Here is a 14,184-nt window from a genome sequence, read left to right on the forward strand (position 1 = left end):
TGGAATAAGGATCTTGAAAATACAAATCTCGGATGGCTTGGAATAAGCACCTGCATAAGACCGCATAAGACCAATTCTGATCTATCGGCTTTGTATGTCGTTCGAAACGTAGCAGCACTACTCCTCCACTTCTTCCACACTTGCGGTCAGACCTCGTCGCGCTGCGACTGCGGACGGGGTAGAAGTAGGCTCGGCGGAGGTTGTGGTCGCCGAGGGGGTGTTTGCAGAGGGAGCATCTGCGGTAACTGGGGCGGGAGCAGAGGTTGAGGCCTTGGATTTGCTAGACTTTTTGCTCTTTTTTGTCTGTGGGGTTGAGTTGTCAGTTTTACTATTTCTGGAGAATATAAGAATGAACAGATGCATACCTCTTGCCAGCCCCATAGAGGCTTGAAGCTGTCAAAGAATCCAACATCCTCGAACAGATTGGGGAAGAGCCAGAGACCTGGGGCCACAGTGAAGACAGTAACGCAGAATAGAATCAAACGGAAGATAGCCATGGCAAAGAAGAGACCCAACAGTCCCATCATGCCAACACTCAGATACCACACTCCCTGGCGCATGATCATAGGCCACAACGGGAACAGGACAACGGCGAAAATACCCGCGACTACGGCGGCGGCCATGGCCTTTTGCTTCCACTGTGGGCCGTCATACAACCAAACATAATGCATCATAGGGTCGGTCTCCTGGTGCTGTTCGATCTTCACAGTCCATAGACCCTTGGTGCGGTTCTTGGGCTTGGCATGGTTGTGTCCTTCGTGGGGATCAACCTTGCTGACTCGGAGAGCCAAAAGGGAAAGTGGAAGAAGCTTGAAAACGTTCTCGGCGGAGGCGCGATCGGTCACTGGGGGGAGGAGGGAGTTCTTCTTTGAGGCGGCTTTGGCATAGGCGGGGGATTCAATGGCTCGGATTGCGCGCTTGACTGCATTGAAGAAGGTCATGTTAGATGGTGATCCCTCGTAATCTATTTAGATGTTGGTCGCTGCTCACCCTTGAACATGTCCTTGCGTTGTCCGTCCATGATACATGTGCGTGGCTTGAGGTTTTGCGACCGCAGCCAGTTGGCCACTGCCACTGCCTTTGGGTCCGGGGGATTGTTTGGGTTCACAGGAACCTGTTGTGTGGTTGTGTGTTGGTGCTGCTGGGGTGCGGGCGACCCAGCTTGTTGGCCTTCTGGTGCTGCTTGACCCTGTTGTTCGGCTTGAATCTTTTGTTGCTGCTGGTGGGCTTGCATTGCTCGCATGCGCAACTGCGCAACATATTGTTCAGTGGTCAGGCCAAGCTTTGCAGCATCGGCAGTCAGCTGTTCACGCTGCTTTGCGGCGAATTGCTGGGGCGTCATCCCTCGTTTGGCGGCTTCGGCGGCGAACTGTTGCTGCATGGCCGCCATTTGCTCAGGGCTGGGCTGGCCGGGGGTGGCCATTTTGAATTAAAATTGAAAATAAAAAAATAAAAAACAGAAGAGAAGAAGGAAGTCCAAGGCAGAGTATGAAGTTGTGAAAGAAAAGAAAGAGAAGTGGCCAGATTGACTCAGCTGATTTGTCCGCCCTCCCGACTTCGCCAGCCAAGCTTAATCTTCTTCCCTTTTACATTCAACGTCGTGCTAAACACTGAACATGAGTTAACATGAGCTTCGGAGCTATTTTCATGTCGATGCTCAATGTCTGTCCAATATGATTCTACGGAAACCCTGTTGAACGCTACCTGGGTGGCTGTTCTACTGGTATGTGTTTCAGTTCACAATTAATGTCCCCACACTTATATGAATATATTAATCCAGAGCGAACGAGATGTGGCTGGTCAAATTCCACTTAACTATGTGACAAACCCTGCTGTGTCACTTTCCGCTGCCTGCTTTGGAAACCGCATCTATGATCGAGAAGACGCTGCCAAATGTTTCTCTAACCTCGTCGCAATCGGGTACCGACGTCTTGTTGTCGATCTATATTGGTCGGTCAACCGTAGGACTTGGTCTTTCTGTCCGGTATCTGTTCCAGCCGAATCTGGAGTAACTGTATCCTCAGGTACATCCACCACATCAACAGCAACAGCTAGTGCGGACTCTGCGATTATCACCGGTACTACCGATTCACATGGACACACTCTCTATGAGCTAGGCTCATACAAGTGTACCAACGACCTCGATCTCTACACCTTGGCGGAAGTGCTTGTAGGTTATTTCCGTGAGACAAACTCACGTTTGACCGTGTACACAACTTATCTCGTTCTCAATCTCCATGTCGCCGCAAGTGACTCCACACCAGATGAGCCTGCTTCTACTATCTCAGGGGGTCAAATGCCATCGGGAACTGAGCTAGCCGGCTCGATCCTCGGGATGGCCCTGGAGAACTTTATCTATAGTCCAGCTCAGCTTACCTCGGACCGAAGCAATCTAAACCAGTCATGGTATAAGGTCGAGCAGGGCTACATGCCCATCACAGAGTACTTCACCGTTCATGAAAATGAAGCGGGTGTACAAAGCACTCCGGATGGTTGGCCATCATCAAAGTACATTCAGCTTGCGAAACGCGATCGAGTACTCATTGAATACGGCTCTGTCGATTCCCAACTAATGAATTACAATCTGTCCACCGAAGAAAATTTGGTTTTTCCTCCCGGGCAACTGACTTCTGATGTGAAGATCTCCGCAACAACCAACGGCACTCTCAATTCAGGCTGTCTGTATGAGCCTGGGCTCACACGCGTGTCTCAAACCAACTCATCATGGGCTATATCCAGTCGCTTCCCTGTCCCTGATGGTCTTTCCACAGATGAGACGATGGCTTCACTATCGAATGTTCTCTCTGGCATTACAGCTTGTGGTCTTTCGCCAATGCTCAACACCACCCTCTTCGGCCAGACCGCAGACCAGCAAGTTGAACATTACCGTAATGTCTCCCTCGCTTCTTCCTGGGCTTGGGCTATCGGTAACCCCCATGATGCAAAATACGGCGGTGGCGACGGTGATCCCAAGTATGACCGCTGTGCGATCATGGATCTTACGCTGGACGGCCACTGGCGATCCACGAATTGCACTGAGCAGCGGCGTGGCGCCTGTCGTATCGGTAATTCGCCTTTCTCCTGGGTCCTATCAGACTCGACCGAACCTTTCTCCAATGTGTCGAACACATGTCCTCCAGGATCGAGCTTCGCTGTACCGCGCACCGGTCTCGAAAACACGTATCTCTATAGACACCTTCTCTCTCTGCCAGAGACAGAAGTTGACTTGAGTTCCACAAATCCCGCCCTTCGAGAGGTCTTCATAGACTTCAACTCGATAGATGTCACTTCCTGCTGGGTATCCGGTGGCTATGAGGCGAGGTGTCCCTATGCCTCTGACCCGCAGCAAATCGAGCGCAGAACTGTGCTTGTAGCTGCAATTGCGGGTATCGTCGTTCTTATTATCACGGCATTGACTTTCTTTGTCAAGTGCAACGCCAACCGCCGAAATTCCCGACGCAGAAAGCGTGTCATCGAAGGATGGGAATATGAAGGTGTTCCCTCATGAGAGTCTCTATGCATTTGAAATTATCTCGGTGGTTGATCCCAAGCGCTCGGCACACCTTGAAGGTGCTGTCTCGGCCTTTGGGGTGTAATATCAAGACTGGACATCTTATATACTATGTATATTGCCTTGTGTTTTCATTTCACATCTATAATTATGAAGCTCCTGCCCTCTCCACCACCGGACTTGTCTGGGTGCACTCCCCGCAACATCCTTGAGCTTAAGTCCAGCGACCAGCTATCGGGCTCGACTCTGCAGCGGGTGGAGATCTTCCGGGGTGCTCTTTTCCGTTGATTATATTAGCCATGGAAACATGAAAACAATCGGCGACTCCCTGAAACAAGCTGTTCTTCATTGACAATTGCCAATGACACAGGATGTGTGACAACAGATGGGTTTCTGCTGCTTGACTTCTGCCACTTAGGCACAGTATAGCCTGTTCATAGGCGTCACAAACCATACAGATACTCGCTGCGCGTGACACACTAGAGAACGCCAGTTCCTAGGCGACTGCGATCTCGTTCGTTTGGCCGGATCTGCCGTTGGACATCAGGAACTTTATCGATTGCTATCTTCAAAGAACTACCAGAAATCTTGGAGGGTTTTGTATTCCATTGGGCTCTCTTTTGACTCGTCTCTCTTTGTCGCGTCTTGTCTACACAAGAGGATTCTTCGAGCTATTGCTTCAAATGCATACCATGGAGACAGTCAAAAACTCGGAGAATCCATACCTAATTATCTTTCCATCAAAGACTAATCCCAGACTTCGATCTATGCCCAATGTAACCAAGTGGTCAGTCATTCCGTAGATCGTAGATGGTGTCAACTTTTTCTGACAGACCATGGAAATTGATCTACCGCTTTTTGATAATGTCTACAACCCAAGGTCGGGGCTCCGGCTGGCGGCTTCGGTGCCAACCGCTGCTAGCATGGACGGCGCATCTGATAACGATCAATGGCTGGTCTGCATTCTAGCTGCAGAGACCGTATTTAAGCTAACAAAAGCCGCTGCCTCACTGCTGTAGTTCACTTCGACCTAAACTCATTGGTATATTGGAGCAGTATACGGCAAGGTGCATAGCTATCATGCTCGGTTCAAATGTTCATTGGTCAGAACTACATACAACAAAAATGATATCCATAATACACAAACAATTCCAATCCATACATATTTCCATGAAAATCAATCCACTGGAAACGGGATATCAAAGTCCCAAACAAAACAAGTCGCTACATGCCGTTCATGAAGACAAACCGTAAACTCCTGGAGAAAAGAAAAAAGACGATAGATATCACATTCAAAGTCCGGCGAACCGAGCCCATCCTGCAGCCCGATTTGGCGAAGCACTCGGAGTCAGTCTGTGGCTTTCGTTCTGGTTGTGGTCGGGTTGCTCATCGAGAAGGTTGTCGCTGCGCCCTTCTTCGGCGACCTTGCCACTCACATCGCGGCGGCGTCCAACGCCCAGACCGGCGATGTAACTTCCATACGAGGATAAAGATGAACCAACTCCGGCTGCAATTCCAGGCCGAGCAGTGTCTGCACCAGTGTTGCTCACGACACGGCCCTTGCGGTCGCTTTCGGTGGCGCGGGGCGAAGCAGGCATCCTGGTTGAGAGGTATCCGTTTTCTTCATTGTCATCATTCTTCTTGAGAGACTCATAAGCAGACATCTTGCTGCTGCGTTTCTTCTGAAGCTTGGTGGGCTTACGGACAATCTGTTCGCTTGGCTCGCGAGACACGGCCAATCCAGGCTTGCCATCTACATCCAGCTCGCCATAGAATCGAGTCTTGGGCGAAGTGGGTTTGGGGCTCTCGTGTGGAACAGACACTGGCTGTGCCTGTGCATTGTATGATAGATTGGGGCTATCGCCCAAGACAACGCGGCGCACGGGATCGGTATTCGCGGGCTTTTCGGTCAGAATAGGTTGCGGGGTTGGTGGATTAAGCATGAGCGGGTTAAATGGAATATAGCCATCACGTTCATCATCAAGGTCGTCTCTGTGATCTTCTGGGTCTGGGAATATGTCCATGCGCTGATCACCCACATCTTGTTCACGGCGGCCATCATCAAGGCCGTAGAATTCATGCATGGCGAGCGACGCATATTCACCGTGAACATCTTCTGGAATAGCACTTCCGATACTTGGCTCTGGCTTGGAGCCGTAAGCAAACCAGTCTCGAATGCCACTACCGGCGGACGTGGCGGTTTTTCGGCTGTAGACAGAGGAGGACTGACGGAGAGCGGCTGCGTTCTCATCCTGCGTCTCGCCCATTGGCGATAGAGACCGCTCAGAGTATGCCACCCAATTATCGGACAATGGGCTGACGGTTTCCGATCGATCAGCGGTGCGCGATGACAGGTTACGCATTTGAGCAGTGGCATTGATGATTTCGGGGGCGTGCGAGGCAACTCTTCGATACTCTGGGGCAGGTGTTTGTGATGTGAAGTCATATGGCTGGCTCGCTGTTTCTTGGAATAGTGTCTCGGGGCTGGAAGGATCCATGTGAGGTTCTGTCGGGGATTCTAAGTGGGATAGGCGATGCTGATAAAAGGAAGGGTGTGACTGTCGCTGCTCGTCGAGCATACCCATTGATTCACGGTTGGAATCACCACCAGAAGACTGTTCACGTGTGTGCATGAATGGTACGCTGCGAGGAGATCCAATGAGCGGATCCTCAAATGTGGAATCCAGGGTGGATTGGCTGAGATGTTTCTCCTCCATTTGAGTCTCCTGGTGGGTCTTACGGGGACGTGCAGTCAAATTGTCTTCAAGTGGGTTCATGTCAGGCGGTAGGCGGGAGATCTTCCGGAATGTGACAGCCAAGAAAACCGATATGGCAAGGGAGATGAGGTGCAAGCCGCCATTTGCGATAGCCAGGATGAAGGTGGCCTCCGACAGTTTCACCGTCAGGTCGCTGTTGTTGAAGAGAGTTCCCCAATGGTATGCATTGGAGTTCCATTCGCCATACGCCATAAACGCAGTAAACACGTAGAATGGGATGAGTCCGAAGTCGAGAATCGCAGAGAATAGCCCATAGCTGGCTTGAGAGCCTGCGGGGCGCGTAATAACAGATCGAGAATTATGGTAGATGGCATATATCGTGTGTAGAATTGCAACTATAGGCTACAACAGAGGTCAGCAAGAGAAAGTTTTCTTGGGTGGACGGTACTCACGCCGGCGCGAATGACCCAGATGACGGTCACTGCAGCTCCCTTAATAACGACAGAGCAGAACAGGGACCCGAGAGCCCCCAGAAGAGTGAGCACTCGAAGTGCAAGTTGGGTTGATCGTGCATACTTGACCCGATCCTTTGTTTTGTAGCTCATCGGTGTAAATGAGCTGGCTGTATTGAAGGAACCCCACTACATCCACCATTAGCAGAACCCCCCATTAATTTCCGAAAAAAATCGCACATACCGTGTCAGGGTGGCGGTTTAGATTTACTAGCGGTCCTTTTTGCTTGGGCCTGTCTGCTGGACGGGTCCAGCTCGCCTCTGTCGCGGCTCTCGGGTTGAAGCCGCGGTCGGTCGGACCTTTAAAGCTGTAGGCGGTCGGACTTTCATAAAGGAATGGAGGTGACGATCTCCCCATGGTAGCGACTGAAAGCCACTCGTGACACCCACGCGAAGCAAAAGAGATGAATGTGAAGAACCTTGGGGAATGTGAAATGCGACTGTCAGCTCCTGGGATGTGCCCAAGGTCTGAGGATGTTGTACATCTGCAAACATATGATAGTAACTCGGGGCAACCGATAAGGTCACGTGCCATGTTTCATTCTCTCCGATCACCTCCGCGGTTTCTTGAATCCATGCATCATGCGCCTCAAACAGACCTTTGTATGTGCTCAATGCACTGTGCGGCTTAATCGCCGACCTCCTCTACAATATGAGAGCTTTATATCTCGATTTACATCCAAACGCTCCAACAGTCATGTCGCCCAAACCGGCCGACCCGTCCGTGTGGCCATCGTGGGCTCCGGCCCAGCGGGATTCTATGCTGCCTATCGTCTTCTGGCTAAACAGGAAGATGCGATAGTTGATATGTATGAGAAGCTGCCTGTACCATTCGGCTTAGCTAGGTTCGGTGTTGCTCCGGACCACCCCGAAGTCAAGGTGAGTCACAGTAAACAACGATTCAATGATGAGTCGGCCATTGAACATTGTATGTAGGAATAAGCTCATGATTATATGAAAATTAGAATTGCGAAGATAAATTCACAGAGGTGGCCGAGTCCACGCGCTTCAATTTTGTCGGTAATGTCGACCTCGGACATGATCTACCGCTCGCTGCCCTCAAACCACACTACGATGCCATCATATTCGCCTACGGTGCCTCAAAGGATAGAGAGCTGGGGATTCCTGGAGAACAAGCTCTGCATAGTGTGCACTCAGCACGTGCCTTTGTGGGGTGGTACAATGGTCTTCCAGAGCACAGAGATCTCGACCCGGACCTAAGCGGAGAGAACGCCGTTATTGTCGGACAGGGCAACGTTGCACTAGACGTTGCCCGTATTCTTCTTTCGGACGTCAATACTCTCCAAAAGACAGATATAGCAGATTATGCTGTGGAGAAACTCGCCACAAGTCGCATTAAGCGAGTGCGAGTTGTTGGGCGTCGCGGACCTCTGCAGGTGAGTTACCATGAATTGACTGTTGATACCCACAAGTTTCTAATTACTTTACTCAGGCTTCCTTCACTATCAAAGAGCTCCGTGAAATGCTACAGCTTCCAGGTGTATCATTCGACCCCATTCCAGAAGATGTTTTTCCGCCGGAAGAGGTGGTATCGGCACTGCCCCGAGCGCAGAAGCGTCTAATGCAGCTCCTGGCTAAAGGATCAGCCAATGATCCTCTGACAGCCCCAAAGTCTTGGTCTTTGGATTTCTTACTTGCTCCTGATTCTCTTCACTGGTCGCCTGATTACCCATACCATCTATCCCATGTAAAGTTCTCTCGCAACGAACTCGACCCATCGGACCCCCACAGCCCCAACTCCAAGGTGTCTCCAAAGCACTTATCGAGCGGAAAGCGTGCACAGGTTAACCTACCAGCTAGCGTTTTCTTCCGCAGCGTGGGCTACAAATCCCTGCCTCTTCCAGGACTAGAGGATCTTGGTATCGACTTCGATACCCGACGCGGTATCATCCCGAATGATGGATTTGGCCGCGTGACAAGCTTGTCGAACAAGGGCGAGCCTGAAAGTTTACCTGACGGATCTCTTATCTCCCACCTCCCCGGCCTGTACTGTGCTGGCTGGGTGAAACGAGGCCCAACGGGCGTAATTGCCTCGACAATGACCGATGCATTCACTACTGCAGACTCCGTCGTGCAAGATCTGGCAAAACGTGCCGATTCAACGTCCTTGCTTCATGCACCCGATCACAGTAGCGGTCTAGGCTGGGACGGAGTGAAAGTCGAGGCCCAGCGCCGCGGTCTACGCCCCACGTCGTGGAAAGACTGGCAGCGAATCGATGCGGCAGAGCGAGAAAGTGGCCAACTGAAGGGCAAGCCTCGGGATAAGCTTGGCCGTGTAGAAGAAATGTTGAAGGTGCTTAATTGAACCTTTGTGTATATTAAGGACTATCTGTATACATAGTTTGACAAATCTAATTACATACTCGGTCCAACACTCGCATCTTTGCCCGCGCATTATCCAGCGCTTCCGTGTACCATTCTGTCCCTTCGTTATTACATACCATGAATATGAATCTTGTCTAGCCCTCACAGCCCGCATGCGCTGGCATCCACTTCAACGTAAGTGGCGTCAACACGGCCGAGTTGCTCCGCCAGACCGTTGGTCAGCGTGTTCATGGCTTTCAAACCGATGTTGAAGCCACCCGGGGCGGCGTCGACAGCAATGACGTTGATTGTGTTGTCGATCTTGCCGTTCGAGTAGTGCAACGCGTAGCATTTGCCGCAGTTAGGGCTGTTCCAGCCTGAGATGGTGATCGCACCGCCAATGTTTGGGAAGCTTGGCAGCGATGCGAAGTCGGTGTAGCCTTCAGTAATCAGGCCGTTAACACCATCGGAGCAGGCGACGGTGGTCAGAGAGGATGTTCCAACATCGTATTTGGTGTCGTAGGAGACGGATACCGTTTCCGCTGCCGCCGGAGCCGGGGCAGCAGAAACAAGGCTGAGAGTTGCCAGGAATGCAGAGGTGAAGGCGGTGGTGGACTTCATATTTGTGGATGATTTAGTGGTACTTTGAGAAAGAGAATGATGTTCTTGTTGCTTGTTGTGTCTACTTTGCTCCCTCTTCGACGAGGTTTATATATCTCCTTCACTCAGGCCTCCCATCTAATATTGTTCTATTTCCTCTTTGATGGCAGGCTGCATCCAGCACAGGTCTTTGGAGAAGGTCTTAGACTCGCAGGTGACACGGTCCAAATAGGATACCCTCATCTTGGGTCCATCATCAGCCGATACTCCCATAACGAATAACCCGGAGAAACCGGTGCAATAAGGCCGAGGACTATTGTGGGGTTCACGAGGAAGCATGCAGGCAGACTGAGACATGGCATATCTTGGCTGCTATTTTCGTCCGATCCGTCAAAGTGCTGCATAGTCGATCCACATACAGCTCACGCGAGACTCTCTTTACGCTACAGTATAGGGCGACTGCATTCGAGGTTGCATCGAGCAATACGGACAGTATGCCACAGCCACATTTTATTTTGGTCTGAGTTCGAATCAAAATTCAATATTAGATCTATAAGCTGACCTCATCAAACCAGAGGAGAAAGGGGAAACAAGAAAGGAAACAAGTATAAGTAGTAATCAAAGAACAAAAAGCAAAAAGCAAAAAGCAAAAAAGAAACGTCCCCGGGAAGGCTTGAACTTCCAACCTCCCGATTAACAGTCGGACGCGCTAACCAATTGCGCCACGGAGACGTGCTTGTTGAAAAGGCAAGGACAATTTTGTTACTTGATGTAAATTACCATAGAGGACTAATCAACGTCTTGATTGTTAGTTATCATCAATCCTCGAGCAAATATAAATGTTGGGGCTAACAGTAGACTTGGTTACTACTTCCGCCTTTGTAGATTTAGTCCTTTCCTGCAGATTCCGCCACAACAAGTCTCCGTGGCGCAATTGGTTAGCGCGTCCGACTGTTAATCGGGAGGTTGGAAGTTCAAGCCTTCCCGGGGACGTTTCTTTTTTGCTCTTGTTCTTTGATTAACTTTATTCTCATTTCCCTTGTCCCTCTTTTTTGGGTGGTGTTTTTTCTGATCACTGTCAAATTTGATCGACTTCATGAGCAGGGGGAGACCCTTGTTTGAAACAGAGCCCATATACAGGCATGTTTTGGTATCCGTGGTTGTGTTTTTGACTGAACTAAAGGTTGGTTTTAAATTGTTGGCTGAAACCCTCGCTGGGGCTATTACTTCCATTCCTTTTATCTTCGACGGCATATGCAAATATTATACGCGGACAACCAGAAAATATTCAACGTTTTAGCTGCTGCCATTAACCGCAGGTCGGATGGTCGCTTCCCCACGGATGCGACATATTTCAGTGTCACCGATTCCTGATGGCACTATGTAGCTGCCTTGGCACCGAGCACAGCACCCACCACGGCTGCCGTAGATAATTACCTCCCAGTAGTAGACCGACGTCACAACTAACGGCGTTTCCAAGTACCGCAGTAAGGGATTCCGTAGCATCTCACTTTGGTTCCTGCTTCTAAAATAGTGATGATAACGTCGATAACTTCTTCGATATCAAGGCAACTGACTAGTCTGTTCAAGGGCTCGACTGATGACATCGTACGTATCAAAAGACCAACAACAGTTGGGTTTTCAATGTCGAAGTAGTTTGTTTATTCCTTTCACTTTCATCGTGCCACGGTTTTGTACACACTATATGTCCCTACTCTCTCTGCTTCTTCTATGGGTAGGGTATAATGCACCACCACTCATACCATTTCTCTGATTTATGACTTGATAGTGAATTGAGGTGAAATTTGATATTCAAATATATTCGCAATGTACATATGTAGACGGCCGTCACTCCTTTACCATAATATATAGTTAGCACATTCCAAAAACATGTTCCAGTATTTCTGAGATTTGCAGGACCGGTGCCAGCGGTAGCCATGCAACGCTATTACTTCGGGCCGAGTCAGTGGTTCTTCATTTTAGAGCCAATATCCACTTTTGGGGATTACCTTCTGGGTAGAGAGGGTATATATTATATATATTTATATATGTATACAAAAAGTATAAAAAAAGAAGGGCCCGAACCGCGATTTGAACGCGGGACCTCGCACAGGTTCACCCGAAGCACGAATCATACCTAATTATTCATTAGTTGAGATTCGCAGGACAGCATATTAAAGTGGAACGTACCACTAGACCATCCGGGCGGTTGTGTGTTGGATTTGACTCTTTGAGGATATTTGACCTAATTTTGATATAGACAAAAAATAGATCTTATCATAGGTGATCTATACATACATTGTAGGCTTCTAAATCTATTTCTTCTAATTATCTAGGGATAATCCATTTAAAGGTTACCGTAAATTGTATTGCAGTGGCTTGAAAGATAACATATGGGTAGCATATAATATACGATTGATTTGTGCACGGTTATCATAGGAGAGTATATATATCTGCCACTGACCATGGATGTGAGTGAACCAATGATTATGACTAAAAAACACTACCGAAGAACCGAAAAATGTCCACGGGTATTATCAAACCCGCCTGACGTGATCAGAGGGGTTATTCTCGCTAAATTAGGCGGAGTTTTGTGAGGACCCCATGGGCATTGAAGCGCTTGGCTTCATCGCGGGGGGCCTTCACTCCCCCTACTACGTTCACTAAGACATCATAACCTCAGATCGAAAGGAAGCAGAGTCAAGAATGACAGATCCTAAGTCAGTCGCTGTTATTGGGGGTAAGTTTAAATATCCGAGTGTACAGATATTTGAGACGTACTAACAACCATTAAAGCGGGCATATTTGGCCTTTCACTGGCGATTGCCCTGCGGGATCGAAGTAAGCAAGGTATCTCACCGGAAACAGGTCACTAATAGCTTACAATTCACAGATTATGAAGTGACTGTCTTTGATCGAAGTCAATACGATGAAAATGGATACGACCCCACAGCCGACGACGTGCAAGCTGCATCTGCCGATCACAACAAGATTGTGAGTAATCGAAACTGGCACAGATCAAAGTCCATGTTAATCAAGAATATCAGTTCCGCGCGTCATATGGGAAAGAGATTCACTATCAGCGTCTCGCACTGGAAAGCCGAAGAGCGTGGGTTTCGGAGGACGAAAAGCGTGGACCAGCGGAACAAGACGACGACAGAGATGTCGGACTATTTGTTAATAGCGGAATGCTCCGTATACAGCCCTTCGATCACTTGGCTGCCCTAGAGAAAGAGACTCTAGCCAACATGCAGCGTGATGGGCTGCGAGACACGCAGTTCGTCAAGAGTGACCCCGCAGACTGCGAACGGGCCGATAAGCTGGGCTGGAAAGACAAAATTCTCAATTTCCACATCCCTGATTCTGAAAGCACATATGAGGCGGTCCTTGACTCTCTGGCTGGATTTGTGAGGTGCAGTAATGCCTGTGCTCATTACCAAAAAGTGGCCGCCGACAAGGGCGTGAAATTTCACCTCGGGCCACAGGAAGGAGCCGTTGATCACTTGGTTAAAGTGAAAAGCAACCATGAGCCAAACAAAGACAAAGTTACCGGTTTGAAGACCAAGGACGGTGTCGTTCATGATGCGGATGCTGTTGTTGTGGCTGGTAAGTCACGAGAGATCTTCCTATCCCCATCTCCTTTTACTCACCGTTTCGAAGCCGGATCATTTTCGACGCAAATCCTCCCTGAATTGAGCTATCACCTCGAGTCCTCAGCCGGTAGCCTTGGAACTTTTAAGATAGACGAGAGCAATACTGAGCTATGGGACAAATACTCACCGGAACGATTTCCCGTCATGACCTGGAAGAGTACACCACGAGACACTTCCGGAAAGGACACAGGGAGTATTTACGTCCTACCAAGAACCCCGGAAGGCCTCGTCAAGATTGGATACCGTGGAATAAAGGTGAGTACTGGTAGTCATATCCTTCGATATCTACTGACTGTGTTGTTTCCAGTGGACCAATTTCCAACCAGCGCCGCAAGATACTCCGTTCACCCAGGACGGTCAATGGTCAGTGCCTCTTCCAGCGGATGAGTGCTCTCTACTTCCAGAGCCAGCCTTGTATGCTATTAAGCAATTTGTGTCTATCTTCCTACCTGAGTTCGAGAACACGCCCTTTTTCTCCACAAAACTTTGCTGGTACACTGACTCGCTGGATAATTCGTTTGTGGTGAGCATATAGTTTTTCCCTATCCCGAAAACCTTTGCTGATACTATTCTCATTCAGATCGATCATGTCCCAACATACGCAGAGAAATCTGTCTTCGTTTGCACTGGGGGTAGTGGTCATGGTGCAAAGTTCCTACCGGTCCTGGGAAAGGTAGGAAACCCCACTCAACGCATAAGATAATGGCTGACAGATCGCAGCATGCAGCGGATATTTTCGAGAATGGTGATCACAGCACATCCTTCATGCGCTCATTCTGGCGCTGGCGCCCTGATGCACCTAGAAGAAACGGGTTGGAAGAGGGCCCCGGCGGACCACGAGATATTTCGCACAATTAGTCATTCAA

At 49.3% G+C, this 14,184-nt stretch overlaps 9 protein-coding genes across 9 annotated transcripts; 4 read left to right on the forward strand and 5 right to left on the reverse strand.

Moving 5' to 3' along the window:
• Window positions 1–117: 117 nt before the first annotated feature.
• Window positions 118–1,423, reverse strand: N7537_008876 (Sec62 family protein translocation protein; the record flags this gene model as incomplete). Its single annotated transcript, XM_056899930.1, has 3 exons — window positions 118–303; window positions 366–922; window positions 991–1,423. The coding sequence occupies 3 exons, from the start codon at window positions 1,421–1,423 to the stop codon at window positions 118–120; spliced, it is 1,176 nt and encodes a 391-aa protein (XP_056752006.1).
• Window positions 1,424–1,660: 237 nt separating this feature from the next.
• On the forward strand, window positions 1,661–3,508 carry N7537_008877 (Lectin C-type domain protein; the record flags this gene model as incomplete). The annotated part of the gene is made up of 2 exons (XM_056899931.1): window positions 1,661–1,723; window positions 1,781–3,508. The coding sequence occupies 2 exons, from the start codon at window positions 1,661–1,663 to the stop codon at window positions 3,506–3,508; spliced, it is 1,791 nt and encodes a 596-aa protein (XP_056752007.1).
• Window positions 3,509–4,347: 839 nt separating this feature from the next.
• On the forward strand, window positions 4,348–4,530 carry N7537_008878 (uncharacterized protein; the record flags this gene model as incomplete). Its single annotated transcript, XM_056899932.1, has 1 exon — window positions 4,348–4,530. One exon carries the CDS (start codon window positions 4,348–4,350, stop codon window positions 4,528–4,530), a length of 183 nt encoding a protein of 60 aa, XP_056752008.1.
• A 273-nt stretch (window positions 4,531–4,803) lies between these two features.
• On the reverse strand, window positions 4,804–7,165 carry N7537_008879 (uncharacterized protein; the record flags this gene model as incomplete). The annotated part of the gene is made up of 3 exons (XM_056899933.1): window positions 6,925–7,165; window positions 6,681–6,869; window positions 4,804–6,630 (listed from the first exon to the last, which is right to left on the reverse strand). The coding sequence occupies exons 1-3, from the start codon at window positions 7,096–7,098 to the stop codon at window positions 4,804–4,806; spliced, it is 2,190 nt and encodes a 729-aa protein (XP_056752009.1). The 5' UTR covers window positions 7,099–7,165.
• Window positions 7,166–7,322: 157 nt separating this feature from the next.
• N7537_008880 (NADPH-adrenodoxin reductase) lies at window positions 7,323–9,066 on the forward strand (the record flags this gene model as incomplete). Its single annotated transcript, XM_056899934.1, has 3 exons — window positions 7,323–7,619; window positions 7,706–8,137; window positions 8,194–9,066. 3 exons carry the CDS (start codon window positions 7,323–7,325, stop codon window positions 9,064–9,066), a joined length of 1,602 nt encoding a protein of 533 aa, XP_056752010.1.
• Window positions 9,067–9,227: 161 nt separating this feature from the next.
• aspf13 (allergenic cerato-platanin Asp F13) lies at window positions 9,228–9,686 on the reverse strand (the record flags this gene model as incomplete). The annotated part of the gene is made up of 1 exon (XM_056899935.1): window positions 9,228–9,686. The coding sequence occupies one exon, from the start codon at window positions 9,684–9,686 to the stop codon at window positions 9,228–9,230; it is 459 nt and encodes a 152-aa protein (XP_056752011.1).
• Window positions 9,687–9,803: 117 nt separating this feature from the next.
• On the reverse strand, window positions 9,804–10,022 carry N7537_008882 (uncharacterized protein; the record flags this gene model as incomplete). The annotated part of the gene is made up of 1 exon (XM_056899936.1): window positions 9,804–10,022. One exon carries the CDS (start codon window positions 10,020–10,022, stop codon window positions 9,804–9,806), a length of 219 nt encoding a protein of 72 aa, XP_056752012.1.
• Window positions 10,023–10,231: 209 nt separating this feature from the next.
• N7537_008883 (uncharacterized protein) lies at window positions 10,232–10,842 on the reverse strand (the record flags this gene model as incomplete). The annotated part of the gene is given in 3 exon segments (XM_056899937.1): window positions 10,232–10,430; window positions 10,580–10,677; window positions 10,689–10,842. 3 exon segments carry the CDS (start codon window positions 10,797–10,799, stop codon window positions 10,232–10,234), a joined length of 408 nt encoding a protein of 135 aa, XP_056752013.1. The 5' UTR covers window positions 10,800–10,842.
• A 1,529-nt stretch (window positions 10,843–12,371) lies between these two features.
• Window positions 12,372–14,176, forward strand: N7537_008884 (NAD(P)/FAD-dependent oxidoreductase; the record flags this gene model as incomplete). The annotated part of the gene is made up of 7 exons (XM_056899938.1): window positions 12,372–12,405; window positions 12,462–12,506; window positions 12,559–12,659; window positions 12,713–13,573; window positions 13,626–13,841; window positions 13,899–13,991; window positions 14,039–14,176. The coding sequence occupies 7 exons, from the start codon at window positions 12,372–12,374 to the stop codon at window positions 14,174–14,176; spliced, it is 1,488 nt and encodes a 495-aa protein (XP_056752014.1).
• Window positions 14,177–14,184: the final 8 nt, after the last annotated feature.

This window comes from Penicillium hordei, assembly GCF_028827395.1.
Source record: "Penicillium hordei strain IBT 12815 chromosome Unknown utg000004l_segment0_segment0, whole genome shotgun sequence".
NCBI lineage: Eukaryota > Fungi > Ascomycota > Eurotiomycetes > Eurotiales > Aspergillaceae > Penicillium > Penicillium hordei.